Raw genomic sequence first — 22582 nt, 5'->3', positions numbered from 1 at the left:
AACAGCTCCTCTCGGCCTTAATTATATGGAAACAATTAGCCCAGCGCTGCCCTCATTAACTCTAGTGCTACTAGCGGGGGGGGGCAGAATTGGGGTCCTTAGTGGAGTTACTGTATGTGATCTGCTCTTGGGGGTATGTAAAGAAGAGCCGGCCAATTAGCAGTGTAGTAATAGCTAATTACCCATCATTAGTATTACTGACGTCATAGTAATTATTAATTACCCATCATTAGTATTACTGACCTCATATTAATTATTAATTACCCATCATTATTATAAGTGACGTCATAGTAATTATTAATTACCCATCATTAGTATTATAGTGACGTCATAGTAATTATTAATTACCCATCATTAGTATTAGTGACGTCATAGTAATTATTAATTACCCAGCATTAGTATTAGTGACGTCATAGTAATTATTAATTACCCAGCATTAGTATTAGTGACGTCATAGTAATTATTAATTACCCATCATTAGTATTAGTGATGTCATAGTAATCATTAATTACCCATCATTAGTATTAGTGACGTCATAGTAATTATTAATTACCCATCATTAGTATTAGTGACGTCATAGTAATTATTAATTACCCAGCATTAGTATTAGTGACGTCATAGTAATTATTAATTACCCATCATTACTATTAGTGATGTCATAGTAATCATTAATTACCCATCATTAGTATTAGTGACGTCATAGTAATTATTAATTACCCAGCATTAGTATTAGTGACGTCATAGTAATTATTAATTACCCATCATTAGTATTAGTGATGTCATAGTAATCATTAATTACCCATCATTAGTATTAGTGACGTCATAGTAATTATTAAGTTCTAATTATTCTCGGTTCTCCTACAGCCCCTGTCTGTCAGACTAATTCTTATATAGAAATAGATAGAAATATAACAAAGAAGGGAAAGTTGTGCCTCTCATTTATAAAAACATTAAGTGGGGGTGCAATGAGACTGTGACCACAAAATTCCCACAGAGAAAATCACGTGTATTGTCTGTATATAAATATATGTGGGGTGAGAGGAGGGGGGGCCTTTGTGATGAAATTCCTGTCGGCGCTGAAAGCTTGTATATATTAATGCCGAGTATGTTATTCTCCTGCCCGGGACACAGGTACTGACAGACATGTGGGAACAATTAGCCCCCGCCTGTTAGGGAAAGAAATGCAGGAATGACGCAGCAGTACTGGGGGTCCTCATCTTGCCCCCCTCTACAACCTTCTGTTGGTCTGCACTGCCCCCCAATATAAACTGCTCCCCCCACTGTATATAGACTGCTCCCCCACTGTATATAGACTGCTCCCCCCACTGTATATAGACTGCTCCCCCCACTGTATTTAGACTGCTCCCCCCCTGTATTTAGACTGCCCCCCCCTACTGTATATAAACTGCTCCCCCCACTGTATATAGACTGCTCCCCCACTGTATGTAGACTGCTCCCCCCACTGTATTTAGACTGCTCCCCCCCACTGTATATAGACTGCTCCCCCCACTGTATTTAGACTGCTCCCCCCCCCACTGTATATAGACTGCTCCCCCCACTGTATTTAGACTGCTCCCCCCCCACTGTATATAGACTGCTCCCCCCACTGTATTTAGACTGCTCCCCCCCACTGTATATAGACTGCTCCCCCCACTGTATTTAGACTGCTCCCCCCCACTGTATATAGACTGCTCCCCCCTGTATTTAGACTGCCCCCCCACTGTATATAAACTGCTCCCCCCACTGTATATAGACTGCTCCCCCACTGTATGTAGACTGCTCCCCCCACTGTATTTAGACTGCTCCCCCCACTGTATATAGACTGCTCCCCCCACTGTATTTAGACTGCTCCTCCCCACTGTATATAGACTGCTCCCCCTACTGTATTTAGACTGCTCCCCCCACTGTATATAGACTGCTCCCCCACTGTATGTAGACTGCTCCCCCCACTGTATATAGACTGCTCCCCCCACTGTATATAGACTGCTCCCCCCCACTGTATATAGACTGCTCCCCCCACTGTATTTAGACTGCTCCCCCCCACTGTATATAGACTGCTCCCCCCCCACTGTATATAGACTGCTCCCCCACTGTATATAGACTGCTCCCCCCACTGTATATAGACTGCTCCCCCCCACTGTATATAGACTGCTATTTTCCCAGTATAGACTTATATATAGACTCTACCCACTTTATATTGACTGATGTCTTCCCCATATAGATTGCTCCTCCTGTAAACATTATTCTCCCTGTGTAGGCTCCTCCACTGTATAAAATGCTCTCTCTATGTAGGCCCCTCCCCCTGTATAGTGCTCTCCCTATGTAGGCTCCTCCCCTGTATACATTACTCTCTCTATGTTGGCTCCTCCTCCTGTATACATTGCTCTCCCATTGTAGGCTCCTCCCCCTGTATAGTGTTCTCCCTGTGTAGTCTCCTCCCCCTGTATACATTGCTCTCTCTATGTTTGCCCCTCCCCCTTTTTAGTGTTCTCCCTATGTAAGCTCCTCCCCCTGTATTCATTGCCTTCCCTGTATAGGCTCCTCCCCATGTGACTGTGATGACTTACGTAGTGTTTTTGCCCTTTGCACAGTGGGAAGAGGTAAGTGGATATGATGAGACCATGAACACCATCAGGACCTACCAGGTGTGCAACGTATTTGAGGTGAATCAGAACAACTGGTTGAGGACCAAGTACATCCGCAGGAGAGGGGCGCACAGGATTCACGTGGAGATGAAGTTTTCCGTACGGGACTGTAGCAGCATTCCCAACGTTCCCGGCTCCTGCAAGGAGACCTTCAACTTCTATTACTATGAGTCCGACTTCGACTCGGCCACCAAAACCTTCCCCAGTTGGATGGAGAACCCTTGGGTCAAGGTGGACACCATTGCGGCAGACGAGAGCTTTTCCCAGGTGGATCTTGGGGGGCGGGTGATGAAAATTAATACTGAGGTGCGGAGTTTTGGGCCCGTCTCCAAGTCCGGATTCTACTTGGCCTTCCAGGACTATGGGGGGTGCATGTCCCTCATCGCTGTCAGGGTCTATTACCGAAAGTGCCCCCGGATTATCCAGAATGGGGCCATCTTCCAGGAGACTCTGTCTGGGGCCGAGAGCACCTCACTTGTGGCTGCCCGGGGCAACTGTATCCCCAACGCCGAGGAGGTGGATGTGCCCATCAAGCTCTACTGTAACGGGGACGGCGAATGGCTCGTTCCTATTGGTCGATGTCTCTGTAAGGCCGGATACGAGTCAGTGGAGAACGGCACAGTCTGCAGAGGTAAGTCCTGTCCTCTCCCCACAACTAAGCCTGACACCCCAATATTTCTGTATGTCTGGAACCTTGTTACTAGAGCACCCCTGGAACTATAGCAGGGTGACACCCCAATGTTTCTATATATCTGTAACCTTGTTATGAGCTAAGGGGGCCCAGTCTGAAGGTCAGTTAGGGGGAGATTTGGGGTGAGTGTTTATTTGTACCCTGGGTACCCCTGGAACTATAGCAGGGTGACACCCCAATGTTTCTATATATCTGTAACCTAGTTATGAGCTAAGGGGGCCCAGTCTGAAGGTCAGTTAGGGGGAGATTTGGGGTGAGTGTTTATTTGTATCCTGGGTACCCCTGGAACTATAGCAGGGTGACTGTTACCCCAATGTTTCTATATATCTGTAACCTTGTTATGAGCTAAGGGGGCCCAGTCTGAAGGTCAGTTAGGAGGAGATTTGGGGTGAGTGATTATTTGTACCCTGGGTACCCCTGCAACTATAGCAGGGTGACTGTTACCCCAATGTTTCTATATATCTGTAACCTTGTTATGAGCTAAGGGGGCCCAGTCTGAAGGTCAGTTAGGGGGAGATTTGGGGTGAGTGTTTATTTGTACCCTGGGTACCCCTGGAACTATAGCAGGGTGACACCCCAATGTTTCTATATATCTGTAACCTTGTTATGAGCTAAGGGGGGCCCAGTCTGAAGGTCAGTTAGGGGGAGATTTGGGGTGAGTGCTTATTTGTACCCTGGGTACCCCTGAAACTATAGCAGGGTGACACCCCAATGTTTCTATATATCTGTAACCTTGTTATGAGCTAAGGGGGCCCAGTCTGAAGGTCAGTTAGGGGGAGATTTGGGGTGAGTGCTTATTTGTACCCTGGGTACCCCTGGAACTATAGCAGGGTGACACCCCAATGTTTCTATATATCTGTAACCTTGTTATGAGCTAAGGGGGGCCCAGTCTGAAGGTCAGTTAGGGGGAGATTTGGGGTGAGTGCTTATTTGTACCCTGGGTACCCCTGGAACTATAGCAGGGTGACACCCCAATGTTTCTATATATCTGTAACCTTGTTATGAGCTAAGGGGGCCCAGTCTGAAGGTCAGTTAGGGGGAGATTTGGGGTGAGTGCTTATTTGTACCCTGGGTACCCCTGGAACTATAGCAGGGTGACACCCCAATGTTTCTATATATCTGTAACCTTGTTATGAGCTAAGGGGGCCCAGTCTGAAGGTCAGTTAGGGGGAGATTTGGGGTGAGTGTTTATTTCTACCCTGGGTACCCCTGGAACTATAGCAGGGTGTAACTCTAGTCCCACAGTGTCCCCATCACATTGGTGCCTGTACTGCATCTGGCTCAGCTGCTGCTCATTGGTGGAAATGACTGTGAGTGATGTCACACAGACGTTTGATTGGCTGTCGCCTTTCCATGCAATATCCTGTTTATATATAAATGTGCCAGTGGCTTCTCAGCCCCGCCCTGGGATTTGCTCCTGTTTGTGGCTCCGCCCATCCATAGGTGCACAGGCAGTTATGACTTTCCAAGCAGCATTTTCAGTTTGTGGTTCAGGATGGTGAGGACCCCCGTGTCCAGAATATAAAAACATATAACTTGGGAGGGTGGGGGTTGCCATTATATGAGCAACACAAGTGGTCCCCATATCAGTGTCCTGCCCCCCCCGCCTCTGTGAGGAACCTGCTTGTGGGCTTATTCCTTCCCCCACATTCCCCAGCCCCTCGATTGTGTCAGTAACAGGGAGACCCTAAATGCTGCTGATAGTGGGGGGCCTCTTGCCCTGGGACTGCTGCTTTACCCCATAGGAGACTGAGATGGGGGCTTCATTGATTGGGAAGCAGTGGCCAGTATGGAGGGGGGGTATGTAGAATGTGGGGGGCATGGGGCAGATATGTCAGAGCTGTTCTGTGGGTCACTTCCCTTGTGCACCCCAACTGGGTTACTGGTACTTACAAACGGGAACATGCCCCCCAGCTCAGTCTGATAGGCCTTACTAAGCCCGACTGACATAAGTGCCCCCCCCGGATATAGTTCTCCAAGAAGCAGTGTCCGAAAGAGCTAACACTTTAAATAGATATAGAGCCCCCCCAGCCTTTGAGTATTCAGCGGCCGTCAGTAGCAGCTCAGTCACATTCGGGGGTCTCACTGCTCCCCTCCCCCCAATAGGCTGCGAGTATTCGGCCTGCAGGGACTGAGATTAAAGGCAAAGTCTGGAAGACATTACTGACCCTTATTTGTCCTCCTGCCCCAGGTATTGGGGGGGGGATTAGATAATAAGATCCTTGTGGGACCCCCGTGTCACCCCCAGAGTCCAGTGCTCCGAGCCATTAAACATCAGCACATTGGGCTCTGGGACCTGTCCAAGTTCTGCAGCCAAAAGTATTATCACATGTGCCAGGCCCTTCCCTGTATAGATATGAGCCCTCATCTTCTTAACCCTCGCTGTGCCAGGCCCTTCCCTGTATAGATATGAGCCCTCATCTTCTTAACCCTCGCTGTGCCAGGCCCTTCCCTGTATAGATATGAGCCCTCATCTTCTTAACCCTCGCTGTGCCAGGCCCTTCCCTGTATAGATATGAGCCCTCATCTTCTTAACCCTCGCTGTGCCAGGCCCTTCCCTGTATAGATATGAGCACTCATCTTCTTAACCCTCGCTGTGCCAGGCCCTTCCCTGTATATATATGAGCCCTCATCTTCTTAACCCTCGATGTGCCAGGCCCTTCCCTGTATATATATGAGCCCTCATCGTCTTAACCCTCGCTGTGCCAAGCTGCTCCCTGCATAGATGAGGAGTCTAGTCTAGTGACACACGCTGATATTCAGGGAGATTTAGTCGTCCAGCGAATCACCTCTTCAGCAATGTCGGGCGACTTCGGGAAACGAATCACTTTGAGTGCCATCCCGCCGGGGATGTATATGAATATTGTATATGACTGGGGGGCACAAGTAATGGGGTTGCTATTGGGCTGGACTGTCTCCCAGGAGTAATAAGGGGACCCCTCTCCCTCATGTTGTCGCTGCCGCACAGAGAGGTAATAATCCTGCCCCCGGGAATCTGATGATTGAAGCCATAATATTCCGGCTCTGGGAATGGCGCTGGCACCAGCGGGGGCCTCGTTTAGTCCCTGTTCTCATTTATGGGCTGTCTGTACATCTTTCTGGGATATTTGGGGTGCAGGGAATGTGAACCCCGTGGGCTCATGCTGTAGCTCCCTATTGGGCAGCAGTAATTGCTTTACAGCTCCTCTGTACCCCATAACCTGCAGCCGCACAGCTTGCGCCAATTTCTGGGAAGGGGCAGCTCCAGCCGGATTCTGGGAAATTTTCCAGGGTAATGTGGGAATGAATGTAGGGGCATCTCCAGCACCCAGGCTGTTGTCCTTCTCTCATTGGCTGATATTGAGCAGCAGTCACTGTCCCCACTACTCCAGGCAACTCCAGGCCAGTCCCTGTGGCTCTATATGGGGCCGAGGGTATTTCCTGGTGTATTTTATTGTGTATTAGTGTGAGAGGGGGGTGGGGGCGGCTCTTGGCAGGAGACATGAGTCTTTTGTCACTTTCTGATTCTTCCAACCTCCTTAATTAGAGACAATTACTGCTTTCAGTCCGCGCTGCTGACACTCCATTTTCCTGTTTGCAAACATGCAGCTGCTGCGCCTTTTGTCACATTTCCCTGCGACTCCCCCTCGCTTTCTGCCTTTGCACACTCGCCTTGCACTAATCCCATCATCCTTCAGCAGTGAGTGTGCAGCCGTGCAACAGGGCTCCCAGCGACAGTGTTTGTCTGGAGGTGTCTGTCCCTCACCCTGTGCTGCATTATTGGCTTCCCTTCCTCTGTCCATATGTACTCACTAGCCACACCCCCTGTGCTGCATTATTGCCTTCCCTTGCTCTGTCCATATGTACTCACTAGCCACACCCCCTGTGCTGCATTATTGCCTTCCCTTGCTCTGTCCATATGTACTCATTAGCCACACCCCCTGTGCTGCATTATTGGCTTCCCTTCCTCTGTCCATATGTACTCATTAGCCACACCCCCTGTGCTGCATTATTGGCTTCCCTTCCTCTGTCCATATGTACTCACTAGCCACACCCCCTGTGGCATCTCCACCAGCGAGTTCAACAGATGTTTGTGTTTTGCCCCATTTTATTGGGGTTCAGTTCTATGGGGGGCAGTTTGGTTGAAATGTAACAGGAGTGCAGTGGAGGTGCAGGAAGATTTGGGGGGGCCCTGGCTCGGGGCAGGGGCACAGACCTGGGAGATGTGTTGGTCCCCCATCATTATCTCTGAGCCTGATTGTTCCAATTAGCCCAATTGTGGGCAGTTCCCCGGCATCAGGGTCTGAGCGCATTTTGGCAGCCGCAGGTCCCACTGAAGCAGAATGAAGTCATTACTGAGCTAATTCAGCCCCCCGGCCCCCCCTCATTCCCTGCTGGGACAGGGCGGCTGGTTTATTTCAGCTCAGAAACAGATTCACATGGAGACTGGGAAGGGCCCCTGATTGGCCCCAACTCGCCCTCAGACACTTCCAGTGATTGTCAGCTCTTCTGTCAGTCTTATACACTTCTCTGTATCACACTGGGGTATAGGGGGGGCACACAGACATGGGGGTGAATGGGAGGTTTGGGGGTGCAGTAGGAGGAGCCTGATAGAGACAAGACTGGTGGTGTCTGTGCAGCTAATGGAGAGGTGGGGGGTCAGCAGGATATCTGCACGGTTACCATGGTAACAGAGGCTTCGCTCACTCCATGCTGAAAATCACTAATAAAAATGGAGGTGTGAGGTTCAACGGTGACCGCGCCGCCTTGTTACATCCCTGGGGCCCCGGCGAATCCCCCTCCTCGTTATTCATGTGCCCAATAGCGGGGGAGGGGCACACTTTAACCCCACAATGTGCAGTTCTTGCCTCTGCTGAGCATGCTGGGTAACGCTGTCAGCCACCAGTCCCACTAAATCACCCATTCGTATGGCACTGATTGTAGTGAATTCTGGGTAGAATTGCTTAATGGGTGTTTAGGGTTAATTTATCTATTGCAACAGCCACCCTTTATTGCTCATGTAACAAGCACTTGCCCCAGGGAATGATACCCCCAAACCTGCCCTTACTGCCTGCGCATCTGAGCTGGGGGCACGTGTATGTAAGCTCACTGGGATATGTGATAGGGACCTTAGATCGTAAGCTCACTGGGACAGGGACTGATGGGAATGTGATAGGAACCTTAGATTGTAAGCTCACTGGGACAGGGACTGATGGGAATGTGATAGGAACCTTAGATTGTAAGCTCATTGGGACAGGGACTGATGGGAATGTGATAGGGACCTTAGATTGTAAGCTCACTGGGGCAGGGACTGATGGGAATGTGATAGGGACCTTAGATTGTAAGCTCACTGGGACAGGGACTGATGGGAATGTGATAGGGACCTTAGATCATAAGCTCACTGGGGCAGGGACTGATGGGAATGTGATTGGGACATTAGATTGTAAGCTCTCTGGGGCAGGGACTGATGGGAATGATGTATTACATGTTGGTGCTGTATGTGAATGATGAAGGAGAGTTATTTGGGACAGGAGAGTGCAGTTAGTAGTGCAGGGGTATCAGAGATCTGCCCCGGGGTAACAATATGTTGGGGTTATTATACAGAGCGTTTGCGTCCGGTGCTGAGAATGGATCCAATCGTATAATTGCAGAGATCAGGCGCAATTTCCATGCAAATGAGGAGTCAGAGGCAAGTGATTGGCAGCGCCATAAAGCGAGTGTGACTGTGAATTCCGAGGCTGAAAGGGAATTTTGCTCTGACAGCTCCTCGCTGCCCCTCCCCCCATCTGCTCAGTCACATGTCTCTTTCTCCCCACTTTAACCCCCAGTGCTACTGCCCCCCTGATATATATATATATATGTGTGTATATAGATTTATTTATTTCCCCCCCCCCACCCCCCCAGGTGGCAGAAGGGCTGAGGATGGGATAAGAGACACAAGGGACCTTCTCTACCTGGCAGTGGATTTGTGTTTGAAAGATCCAATCGATCAGTTTGATGCCTCTGGGGTCGGAGGTCGGGGGGGTCTCACAGGAGAGTTTTGGACTAATGGCTTTTAATATCATTGATGGAGAATGAGTGCGGCCTCCTGGTGAGGAGCAGTCTCATGATGTGGAGCAGTCTCATAATTAGGAGCAGTCTCATAATGTGGAGCAGTCTCATAATTAGGAGCAGTCTCATGATGTGGAGCAGTCTCATGATGTGGAGCAGTCTCATGATGTGGAGCAGTCTCATGATGTAAAGCAGTCTCATAATGAGAAGAAGTCTCATAATGAGGAGAAGTCTCATGATGTGGATCAGTCTCATAATGTGGAGCAGTCTTATAATTAGGAGCAGTCTCATAATGTGGAGCAGTCTCATGATGTGGAGCAGTCTCATGATGTAAAGCAGTCTCATAATGAGGAGAAGTCTCATGATGTGGAGCAGTCTCATAATTAGGAGCAGTCTCATGATGTGGAGCAGTCTCATAATGTGGAGCAGTCTCATAATGTGGAGCAGTCTCATGATGTGGAGCAGTCTCATGATGTAAAGCAGTCTCATAATGAGGAGAAGTCTCATGATGTGGAGCAGTCTCATAATTAGGAGCAGTCTCATGATGTGGAGCAGTCTCATAATGTGGAGCAGTCTCATAATGTGGAGCAGTCTCATGATGTGGAGCAGTCTCATGATGTGGAGCAGTCTCATGATGTAAAGCAGTCTCATAATGAGGAGAAGTCTCATGATGTGGAGCAGTCTCATAATGTGGAGCAGTCTCATGATGTGCAGCAGTCTCATAATTAGGAGCAGTCTCATGATGTGGAGCAGTCTCATGATGTAAAGCAGTCTCATAATGAGGAGAAGTCTCATGATGTGGAGCAGTCTCATAATGTGGAGCAGTCTCATGATGTGCAGCAGTCTCATAATTAGGAGCAGTCTCATGATGAGGAGCAGTCTCATAATTAGGAGCAGTCTCATGATGTGGAGCAGTCTCATGATGAGGAGCAGTCTCATGGCGAGGGGCAGTTTATGGTGAGGGGCAGTCTCATAATGAGGAGCAGTCTGATGGTGAGGGGCAGTCTTATGAAGAGGGGAGGCTCATTCCGCATGTGCAGTTGCCAATTGCCGGCCGATGCCGTTGCCCATTAGGAAATAGCCCCAGTGCTCCCTGGTCTTTAGCCTGAAATCTCCTCATTAACCCCCAGTATAATGAGTCCCCCCATATAGTCCCATTGAATTCAGACTCTAATAGCCCCTCATTGTTCAGACAGTCTCTCTCTCCCAATCTCTTCATTCCCCAGTCTCACGTCTCTCCCACGTGTTCCTGTCCTGAGACTCTGCCATAAAGCGAGACAGTGCAGCTGGGTTATTGCCAGACAGGAAGTAGAGACCCATGCACAGGAAGTGGCAGACTAAAACATTATTTAGGGTGGAGCCAATTCAAAAACATGGGGTTAATGGGCAGATATGGGGTGGGGGTAATATACAGGATATTCAATAAACAGGAGCAGCATCATGTGATCTCTTCCCCCTTATTACACAGGATAGCTCCGCCTCTCCCATCTGGGGGTGACGTGATCCTTCCCCTCATTGGGAACATTCCAGGCTGCAAGTGAAATGGAGCAAAACTTTCCCTTTGTGCATCATTTATTCCTAATTTAGTCCCGAATACCAGTGAGGCGCAGTATTTATGCTCCAGATTGTGAGACGCCGCCGGGGTCTGGATCATCTCAGTGGCGCTGAACTGCATCTCCCTCTTATGCACATGCACCTCATCCCCTCATCATTTCCATTACGCCAACATGTTCTGAAGTGCTGTACTATCCATCATACCCACCAGTGAGCTTACAATCTAATGTCCCTATCACATTCCCATCAGTCCCTGCCCCAGTGAGCTTACAATCTAAGGTCCCTATCACATTCCCATCAGTCCCAGTGAGCTTACAATCTAAGGTCCCTATCACATTCCCATCAGTCCCAGTGAGCTTACAATCTAAGGTCCCTATCACATTCCCATCAGTTCCTGCCCCAGTGAGCTTACAATCTAAGGTCCCTATCACATTCCCATCAACTCCTGCCCCAGTGAGCTTACAATCTAAGGTCCCTATCATAGTCCTATCAATTCCTGCCTCAGTGAGCTTACAATCTAAGGTCCCTATCACATTCCTATCAGTCCCTACCCCAGTGAGCTTACAATCTAAGGTCCCATTCCCACCAGTGCCTGCCCCAGTGAGCTTACAATCTAATGTCCCATTCCCATCAGTGTCCCACAGCAGACAAGTGTATGTTGCCCAGGGTGCTGATCACAGATGACGCAGGATGAGGTCCCGGGAGGAGTGAATGAAACACGCGTGTGACACGGAACATGACATTAACAAAACAAATCTCTTGTAACCGCAGTCACATCAGGCACCAGCCAGTGAGACTTTGGCAATGAAGAGGTTAAATCCATTCTGGCTCCCAGTTAGGGAAGTGGGTGATACTGGGAATGTGCCCCATTGATGTCCCAGCCAGGATAAATACGAGGGAGGGATTTATGGTGCCCCCTCAGGCCCCCGCAAATTTGTCAACTTTACGACTGGTGTTAGAGAAGCTCTTAGGGGCCCTTAATGTGGTTATTTATGGGGCTGAGATAGAGAGCAGATAAGAGTGGAGGGAGTTGCAGGGAGTTGCTGGATGAAAAGGCTCTTTGTTTGGGCAGCTCTGATGTGTCGCTCACCTGCCCCACATCCCCCCCCATAGGAAACTCCCCTCTTTAATTGGGATTTTATGAGCGAGGAGCAGACTTTGTACCTTTTAGGGTCAGACCACACTGGGTGTTTTGGGCTAAACCTTATAGTATCCGCCAGTTACAGCTGCTCCTCATGTAAAACTGCCACATTAACCCTCGCCTGCTACAGCTGCTCCTCATGTAAAACTGCCAGTTTAACCCTCGCCTGCTACAGCTGCTCCTTATGTAAATCTTCCAGTTTAACCCTCGCCTGTTACAGCTGCTCCTCATGTAAAACTGCCAGTTTAACCCTCGCCTGCTACAGCTGCTCCTTATGTAAATCTTCCAGTTTAACCCTCGCCTGTAACAGCTGCTCCTCATGTAAAACTTCCAGTTTAACCCTCGCTTGTTACAGCTGCTCCTCGTGTAAAACTGCCAGTTTAACCCTTGCCTGTAGGGGTGGCATGTTTTCTGGGGGCCCTTCTGGCAGAGAGAGTGGCTTCTGCTGTGGGGGCATCACTAGCCCTGGGAACATATGAAACTAGTCCTGCCTGGGACCCCCTGCAATCCCAGAGCCAGGGAATGGGGGGGGGGGTAATTGGGCAGATTCCAGGAAAGGACCCTCCAATATCAACATGGGGCACTACTCAATATCTACATAATGGGGCAATACTCAATATATATATAATGGGGTAATACTCAATATCTACATAATGGGGTTAAACTGGGATCAACCCCCGGGCAGATTCTTTTTCAGCTCAGTGTGAGTGAGTGGATCCCTAAATGGGGGGATGGGGTACAGATGGCAGTTGCCCCAATTGAACTGTCTGCCTGGTGCAACTTTGCCCAACAAGCCCTGTCTCCCCCCAGCCCTTACTGCCCCCCTATCTCCCCCCAGCCCTGTTGCCCTTGGCACTAATACCCTGGTCTCTATGGCAGAATGTGGGGGCCAGTCTGTATTTAGGGGAGGGGAGGAGCTAAGGGTGCGGGGTGTTGGGGTGAATAATAACGAATATGTTTCTGTATGTTGGACAGAGCTGCGGTGCTTCTGGTAGGAAAGGATTAAGCAGAATGATATTCCCCCAGGATTCATAGGGGGAGGCAGTGGGCCCCGCTAATATCACGGGGCGCTATGGTGTGTGTAAAGGGGTCACCTTGTTAATTAGGGCTCTAAATAAAGGGTAAGTAAAAGGGAGGAGCTGTTTCATTGTGGAGCAGAAAATTGGATTTTGGGATATTTCCAGCCCTGGGAGATAAAGGGGAAAATTCACTAAGATTCGTAGTTGCGTCAGGCGTAACTTTGCCGCACTTCGCCAGGTGTAGTTTCGCCAGCGCTTCGCAAATTCACTAAAATCCGAAGTTGCACTCAGGGGTAGCGTAAGGTTGCGAAGTTGCGCTAGTGTTGATTGGCTAGCGATAGTTAATTTGCATACGGCGCCAAATTCAAATTTCAATGGAGGAACACGTATCTGCACTACAAATGCCTGGGAAACCTTCAAAACATCAAATAAAATGTTTTATACACATGTGCCCACTGTATAGGTTAGTTGCCATGAGTCAGGAAATGTAGGGGGGAAGGAGGGGAGCCCCAAAAAAAATTTCAATCTTTTTCAGCCTATCACCCATAATATAGAAAAAACGCCAGCGTATTTTGGGACTTAGAAAAAATTTGAACTTTTTTTTGAAGCAATCCCTATCTACTCTATTGCGCTTCGCCTGGTCTGAGGTGGCGAAATAAGTCTGGCGTAAAAGGTAGCGTTCAGTACACTGCGCGCGTTAGTGAATTTGCGTCCGTTGCGCAAATAAACCAGGCGTAAGGGTGCGAAGTTACACTAGAGAAGTTACGCTAGCGTTAGGCGCTTCGGCACATAGTGAATTTGCCCCAAAGTTGTGTCATTTCCACTTTGTACTGCGGAGGTTTGTGTAGGGACACGGCCTGCACCGGGGGGGGGGGAAGGAAGGTGATTAAATCCATTCTGAGCCCTCCCCCCCCAAAATCAATAACATTTATACTGTACCCAGAACACATCAGCATGTAACCCTTTCTGTGCCCAGAAAATTCCTTCCCTGTATATTTGTATTTGTACACGTGAGGGAGATGCCATACTGCAGACAGCACAGTAAGAGGGTGGGGCTTACAACTGAGCAATAGCTGCTGCTGAGAGATGGTTGGTGGATGCTGGTTGGTACCATGTGTGTGTGTGTGAGTGTGCCTGAGTGCAAGTGTGTGTGTGAGTTTATAAGAGTGTGTGTGTGTGAGTATGTATGTATAACTTTATTTGTAAAGTGCTGTTAAGGAGCCGCAGCGCTGTATAGTGCATAAAGTACAATATATATATAAAAGTACAATAGATATAAAAGTACAATATATATAAAGTACAATATATAAAAGTACAATATATATAAAAGTACAATATATATAAAAGTACAAATATATATAAAAGTACACTATATATAAAAGTACAATATATATAAAAGTACAATATATATAAAAGTACAATATATATAAAGTACAATAGATATAAAAGTACAATATATATAAAAGTACAATATATAAAAGTACAATATATATAAAGTACAATATATATAAAAGTACAAAATATATATAAAGTACACTATATATAAAAGTACACTATATATAAAAGTACAATATATATAAAAGTACAATATATATATAAAAGTACAATATATAAGTACACGATATATAAAAGTACAATATATATAAAAGTACAATATATATATAAAAGTACAATATATATAAAAGTACAATATATATATAAAAGTACAATATATATAAAAGTACAATATATATAAAAGTACAATATATATAAAAGTACAATATATATAAAAGTACAATATATATAAAAGTACAATATATATAAAAGTACAATATACATAAAAGTACAATATATATAAAAGTACAATATATATAAAAGTACAATATATATAAAAGTACAATATATATAAAAGTACAATATATATAAAAGTACAATATATATAAAAGTACAATATATATAAAAGTACAATATATAAAAGTACAATATATAAAAGTACAATATATATAAAAGTACAATATATAAGTACAATAGATATAAAAGTACAATAAATATAAAAGTACAATATATATAAAAGTACAATAAATATAAAAGTACAATATATATATAAAAGTACAATATATATATAAAAGTACAATATATATATAAAAGTACAATATATATATAAAAGTACAATATATAAGTACACTATATATAAAAGTACAATATATATAAAAGTACAATATATATAAAAGTACAATATATATCAGTGGAGGAGACAAATCACATAGTGAATCTATACAGAATCATATCTCATATATGAGAGGGAGAGATAACATACGTGTGACATATGGAGGGGGCAGGGGTGACCCACATTACATGACCCCTGGGGCAGTTGTCAGGCCAGTGACTATTATAAAATAGGAAGAGGGGGGGGTGTTAGTGAGACACTGACCCTGATCCATCAAACACTGTGAGTCTATAGCAGACAATGCTGTGCTGCCTGGGCTCTCACTGATTCCTCTTCTCTCCCCACAGACTGTCCCAGTGGGATGTTCAAGGCCAATCAGGGGGACGACAGCTGCCTCCACTGTCCAATCAACAGCCGCACCACCTCTGAGGGGGCCACCAACTGTGTGTGCCGGACTGGCTACTACCGGTCTGACTCAGACCCACTACAGATGCCCTGCACTAGTAAGTACCACCCCAGCAGAACTGTAATTCTGTTAAATGTTCTCATACCGGTACCAGAACTATATATGTGCTGATATGGTACCAGGACTATATATGTGCTGATATGGTACCAGGACTATATATGTGCTGATATGGTACCAGGACTATATAGTATGTGCTGATATGGTACTAGAACTATATATGTGCTGATATGGTACCAGAACTATATATGTGCTGATATGGTACCAGGACTATATATGTGCTGATATGGTACCAGGACTATATAGTATGTGCTGATATGGTACTAGAACTATATATGTGCTGATATGGTACCAGAACTATATATGTGCTGATATGGTACCAGAACTATATATGTGCTGATATGGTACCAGAACTATATATGTGCTGATATGGTACCAGGACTATATATGTGCTGATATGGTACCAGGACTATATATGTGCTGATATGGTACTAGAACTATATATGTGCTGATATGGTACTAGAACTATATATGTGCTGATATGGTACCAGGACTATATATGTGCTGATATGGTACCAGGACTATATATGTGCTGATATGGTACTAGAACTATATATGTGCTGATATGGTACCAGGACTATATATGTGCTGATATGGTACCAGGACTATATATGTGCTGATATGGTACCAGGACTATATATGTGCTGATATGGTACCAGGACTATATATGTGCTGATATGGTACCAGGACTATGTATGTGCTAATATGGTACCAAGACTGTATACTGTATGTGCTGATATGGTACCAGAACTATATATGTGCTGATATGGTACCAGGACTATATATGTGCTGATATGGTACCAGGACTATATATGTGCTGATATGGTACTAGAACTATATATGTGCTGATATGGTACTAGAACTATATATGTGCTGATATGGTACCAGGACTATATATGTGCTGATATGGTACCAGGACTATATATGTGCTGATATGGTACCAGGACTATATATGTGCTGATATGGTACCAGGACTATATATGTGCTGATATGGTACCAAGACTGTATACTGTATGTGCTGATATGGTACCAGGACTATATAGTATGTGCTGATATGGTACCAGGACTATATAGTATGTGCTGATATGGTACCAGATGTGAATATGAGCAGATGATTGGCTGTGGGAATTTTATACAGAGGCAATGGGTGGGTTGGGGGGCAGGGGTACCTGCTGGTGCCGGCTGGTATCAGGTTCCCATTTAGCCGAATGGCAAATTGGGTGAAGTTGAGTGAAGTTTTCACCAACATTTAGGGATTCCCTGTGTCACAGTCTGATTGGCCGCTTGCTCCTTATTCTTACGTCTTATCAGCTCCCGGCACCTCTGCCTTAGCCACTCCCCTTTCACCCCAATCTGGGTCATCTGGGGCCCTCGCTGACTGGAACTAGCACCGCTCCTGAGTCAAACATGACTTCTACTTCTGTCTGACACATACCTGTTTTTGTTACTCATCCCGTGTTTCTACTACCCATTGCATGTCCTGACTACTCTCCCCCTGTCTCTACTACTCACCCAACTCATCCCATGCCACTACTACTTATTCTGTGTCTCTATTTATCATTCTCTGCCTCTACTACTGATCCACTGACTCTACTACTCATCTGCTGTCTTTACTATTCACCCCATTTCTCTACTACTCATCCCGTGTCTCTACTACTCATCCCCTGTCTCTACTACTTATTCTGTCTCTACTGCTCATCTCTTCTCTACTACTCATCCCATGTCACCACTACTTATTCTGTGTCTCTATTTATCATTCTGTGCCTCTACTACTGATCCACTGACTCTACTACTCATCTGCTGTCTCTACTATTCACCCCATTTCTCTACTACTCATCCCGTGTCTCTACTACTCATCCCCTGTCTCTACTACTTATTCTGTCTCTACTGCTCATCTCTTCTCTACTACCCATCCCCTTTACTACTTATCCGCTGTCTCTGCTACTGTCTCCACTACTAATTCTCTTTCTCTACTACTCCCCTTTCTCTACTACTCCCCTTTCTCTATTACTCATTCTGTGTCAATACTACTCATCCACTGTCTCCCCAACTCTGTGTCTCAACTACTCATTCCCTGACTCTACTACTAATTCTGTGTCTCTACTACTTGTCCCCTGTCTCCAGTACTCATCCCCTTTCTCTACTACTCCCCTTTCTCTACTACTCATCTTGTGTCTCCACTTCTCAACTCCTGTCTTTACTACTCATCCCCTTTACTACTTATCTGCTGTCTCTGCTACTCATCCTGTCTCCACTACTAATCCCCTGTCTCTAGTACTCATTCTGTGTCTATACTACTCATCCACTCTCCCCAACTCTGTGTCTCAACTACTTATTCCCTGTCTCTACTACTTATTCCGTGTCTCTAGTACTCATGCCCTTTCTCTAATACTCTAATACTGCTGTGCCCATGTCTCTTCTACTCATCCCCTTTCTCAGCCCTTACTGGCTGGCACTAGTTCTGCTTCTCTCTTTTGTTCCCCTTCAGGATCATGTTTGCCCATCAGATTGTTGAGTACCTCCTTCAGTATAAGACATACCACTGTCTTTAGGCAATACCCTGTTTCTACTACTCATTCCATTTCTCGGGCTACTCATCCCGTGTCTCTACTACTCATCCTTTGTCTCTACTATTTGTCCCGTATCTCTACCACTCACCCATGTCTCTGTTATTCATATACTGTCTCTACTACCCAAACCCTTGGTGTACTAATTATTCAGCGTCTCCACTACTCATTACGTGTTAGTACTGGTCTGCCCATGACACTACTACTCATTCCCTGTCTCCACTACTCATCCCATGTCTCTACTACGTATCCTGTGTCTCTACTACTCATTCTGTGTCTCCACTACCCATCCCATGTCTACTACTCATTCTGTGTTACTACTGCTCATCCTGTGTGTCTCTACTACTTATTCTGAGTTTATACTACTCACCCTGTGTCTCTACTACTCATTCCGTGTTTCTACTACTTATCCTATGTCTCTACTACTCATTCTGTGTTACTACTGCTCATCCTGTGTGTCTCTACTACTCATTCCTTGTTTCTGCTTCTTATCCTGTGTCTCTGCTACTCATTCCCTGTTTCTACTACTTAGCCTGTGTCTCTACTACTCATTCTGTGTTACTACTGCTCATGCTGTGTGTCTCTACTACTCATTCCGTGTTTCTACTACTCATCCTGTGTCTCTACTACTCATTCCGTGTTTCTACTACTCATCCTGTGTCTCTACTACTCATTCCGTGTCAATTCTACTCATTCCATGTCATTACTACTCATCCAATGTCTTTAATACTCATCCTGTTTCTCTACTACTCTGCCCATTCTTGTCCTTCTCTGTTTATGGTACTAGAGTTGCACCGTGAGTAATAAAGCAAACTTTCCTGCCCCTTATTTTTCCTCCTGTGCCAACATCATGTTCTGATTGTGTGCCAGTGTCTGTGGTAGTGCCAGTCAGGGGCAGCAATAAATAAAGAGTTACTCAGTGAGGCTGCAGTAACGTTGGTACCACCGGGTGCAGTAGGGAGGGAGAAAGTTCAAGAACTTGTGTCCCACTACAACCCCGTGTTTTGGAGGGCTGCTGGCAAGTGTAGTTTTGTAGCTACAATGGGTCACAGGCCAATATTTATGGCTAATTCAGCATTAAAGGCACAGAGATCTGCAGCCCTTTATATTAATTCCAGGAGAGGGGCTGCAGTAGTTACTAATATCCACAAGTGTGTTTTCTACTTCCTGCTTGTGAGCTGAGCCCAACATATAACAGGAGGGAGGGGCTTTGTATTGCTTAGAATTGCTAGACTAGATACAGCAATGGGACTAATTTTGCTGGACACTATGATCTTGTGTTTTGGGCCCAATACAATCGGGTCAGAACTGGTTCCAGTTGGACATGGAAAAATAAATGGGAGACAACCGAGGATAAAACAGAGGATACTTGTCCTTTAACTGACTTCCTGCTGTTTCTGGGGGTACAAAAGCGATTCCATGTCACACACTTATCAGCAGATCAGATGGGGGCGCTGTTCCTTTCAAGCCAATTTGGAAAAACCGCACATCTCACAAACCTCAGCAGAGTTTCCTGGTGCTCAGTGATGGGGGAATCGGCGACCACCCAGCCAAGGTGCATAGAAGGATCCCCGGCACACAGGAGTTTAGTTAAGGACAAGCCCTTGCAATGTTATTGAATGCAGTGCAATTTTATCGAATGCAGTGCAATTTTATGGAACGCAGTGCAATTTTATCGAACGCAGTGCGATTTTATCGAACGCAGTGCGATTTTATGGAACGCAGTGCAATTTTATGGAACGCAGTGCGGTTTTATGGAACGCAGTGCGGTTTTATGGTTTTATGGAATGCAGTGCGGTTTTATGGAACGCAGTGCGATTTTATGGAACGCAGTGCGTTTTTATCGAACGCAGTGCGGTTTTATGGAACGCAGTGCGGTTTTATGGAACGCAGTGCGGTTTTATGGAATGCAGTGCGGTTTTATGGAACGCAGTGCGGTTTTATGGAACGCAGTGCACTGCAGTCAATAAAATTGCAAGGGCTTGTCCTGCTTAACTAAACTCCTGTGTGCGGGTGATCCTTCTATGTACCGGCGCTGTTCCTTTGCAGGCCAATGGGAAACACTGCCTTTTAGCCCATAGTGGTGGGAAATGGTACTGCAAAGAATTATCTATGAACCGCTTTTCCAGTCACTTAAATGACGGCTCCCCCAGAAATGGAGGAACCTTTGCTCAGGTCTGGAAGAGATGTACCCCGAACATTGCCAGGCAGCCCTTATATTGCCCCCAGAGCTGACTATTACCCCAATATGTTCTCTTTCTCCCTTGCAGCAATCCCATCCGCCCCCCAGAATGTCATCTCCAGTGTGAATGAGACCTCCCTGATGCTGGAATGGGCACCTCCCAGAGATTCGGGGGGCAGAGAAGACCTTGTGTACAATATCATCTGCAAGAGCTGTGGTTCGGGCCGAGGAGCTTGCACTCGCTGTGGAGATAACGTGCAGTTTGCCCCACGTCAGCTGGGACTGATGGAACCCCGAGTTTATATCAGTGATCTGTTGGCTCACACCCAGTACACATTCGAGATCCAGGCGGTTAATGGGGTCACTGACCAGAGTCCCTACTCCCCCCACTTTTCCTCAGTGAATATCACCACCAACCAAGCAGGTAAGTGCCCCCCTATCTATATTTTATTGTCCCCCCTGTTCCCTTCCTATTGGCCAACTAGTTCACCCTATCCCGTGCCTGGAACTGGGGCTCCATACTGAGGGGCCCTTAGGATTCAAAGCCTTTCTTGTACCTGTTCATTGAGCTCAGGACTGGGGGTACAGGGGTGCCCAGTGCGTTACATGAGCTGATAACAAACAAGGGTTCAGCAGAGAAGGTTAAACAATAAAGAGAGAATCAGAGGGCCTTTCTCACAAGAGCTTACATTCTTTTGACTCCAGTCAGCTGCTTTGTGACAGAGGGGGCCCCTAAATATTGTTACTGTATATCTGCCCCACAGGGACATTGTTACTGTATATCTGCCCCACACACAGACATTGTTACTGTATATCTGCCCCACAGGGACATTGTTACTGTATATCTGCCCCACACACAGACATTGTTACTGTATATCTGCCCCACACACAGACATTGTTACTGTATATCTGCCCCACACACAGACATTGTTACTGTATATCTGCCCCACACACAGACATTGTTACTGTATATCCGCCCCACACAGACATTGTTACTGTATATCTGCCCCACACAGACATTGTTACTGTATATCTGCCCCACACACAGACATTGTTACTGTATATCTGCCACACACAGACATTGTTACTGTATATCTGCCCCACACAGACATTGTTACTGTATATCTGCCCCACACAGACATTGTTACTGTATATCTGCCCCACACAGACATTGTTACTGTATATCTGCCCCACACACAGACATTGTTACTGTATATCTGCCCCACACACAGACATTGTTACTGTATATCTGCCCCACACAGACATTGTTACTGTATATCTGCCCCACACAGACATCGTTACTGTATATCTGCCCCACACAGACATTGTTACTGTATATCTGCCCCACACAGACATTGTTACTGTATATCTGCCCCACACAGACATTGTTACTGTATATCTGCCCCACACAGACATTGTTACTGTATATCTGCCCCACAGGGACATTGTTACTGTATATCTGCCCCACACAGACATTGTTACTGTATATCTGCCCCACACACAGACATTGTTACTGTATATCTGCCCCACACACAGACATTGTTACTGTATATCTGCCCCACACAGACATTGTTACTGTATATCTGCCCCACACAGACATTGTTACTGTATATCTGCCCCCACACAGACATTGTTACTGTATATCTGCCCCACACACAGACATTGTTTACTGTATATCTGCCCCACACAGACATTGTTACTGTATATCTGCCCCACACAGACATTGTTACTGTATTCTGCCCCAATTATATCTGCCCCACACAGACATTGTTACTGTATATCTGCCCCCACACACAGACATTGTTACTGTATATCTGCCCCACACAGACATTGTTACTGTATATCTGCCCCACACAGACATTGTTACTGTATATCTGCCCCACACAGACATTGTTACTGTATATCTGCCCCACACACAGACATTGTTACTGTATATCTGCCCCACACAGACATTGTTACTGTATATCTGCCCCACACAGACATTGTTACTGTATATCTGCCCCACACAGACATTGTTACTGTATATCTGCCCCACACAGACATTGTTACTGTATATCTGCCCCACACAGACATTGTTACTGTAT

General features: G+C 46.0%; 1 protein-coding gene across 5 annotated transcripts in view; it reads left to right on the top strand.

The window, feature by feature from the left end:
* Positions 1–22582, top strand: part of LOC108705066 (ephrin type-B receptor 2) — a 66990-nt gene that overhangs the window by 29064 nt on the left and 15344 nt on the right. For all 5 annotated transcript variants that reach the window (XM_018241849.2, XM_041569938.1, XM_018241852.2 and 2 more), the window contains 3 exons: positions 2592–3276; positions 15574–15729; positions 20587–20922. In XM_018241849.2, coding sequence (XP_018097338.1) covers positions 2592–3276; positions 15574–15729; positions 20587–20922 — 1177 coding nt within the window. The remainder of the gene's footprint in view (positions 1–2591; positions 3277–15573; positions 15730–20586; positions 20923–22582) is intronic.

The sequence above is a fragment of the Xenopus laevis genome, chromosome 7L (genome assembly GCF_017654675.1).
Source record: "Xenopus laevis strain J_2021 chromosome 7L, Xenopus_laevis_v10.1, whole genome shotgun sequence".
NCBI classification, from domain to species: Eukaryota; Metazoa; Chordata; class Amphibia; order Anura; family Pipidae; genus Xenopus; species Xenopus laevis.
This window is presented reverse-complemented; position numbering and strand designations above follow the sequence as displayed.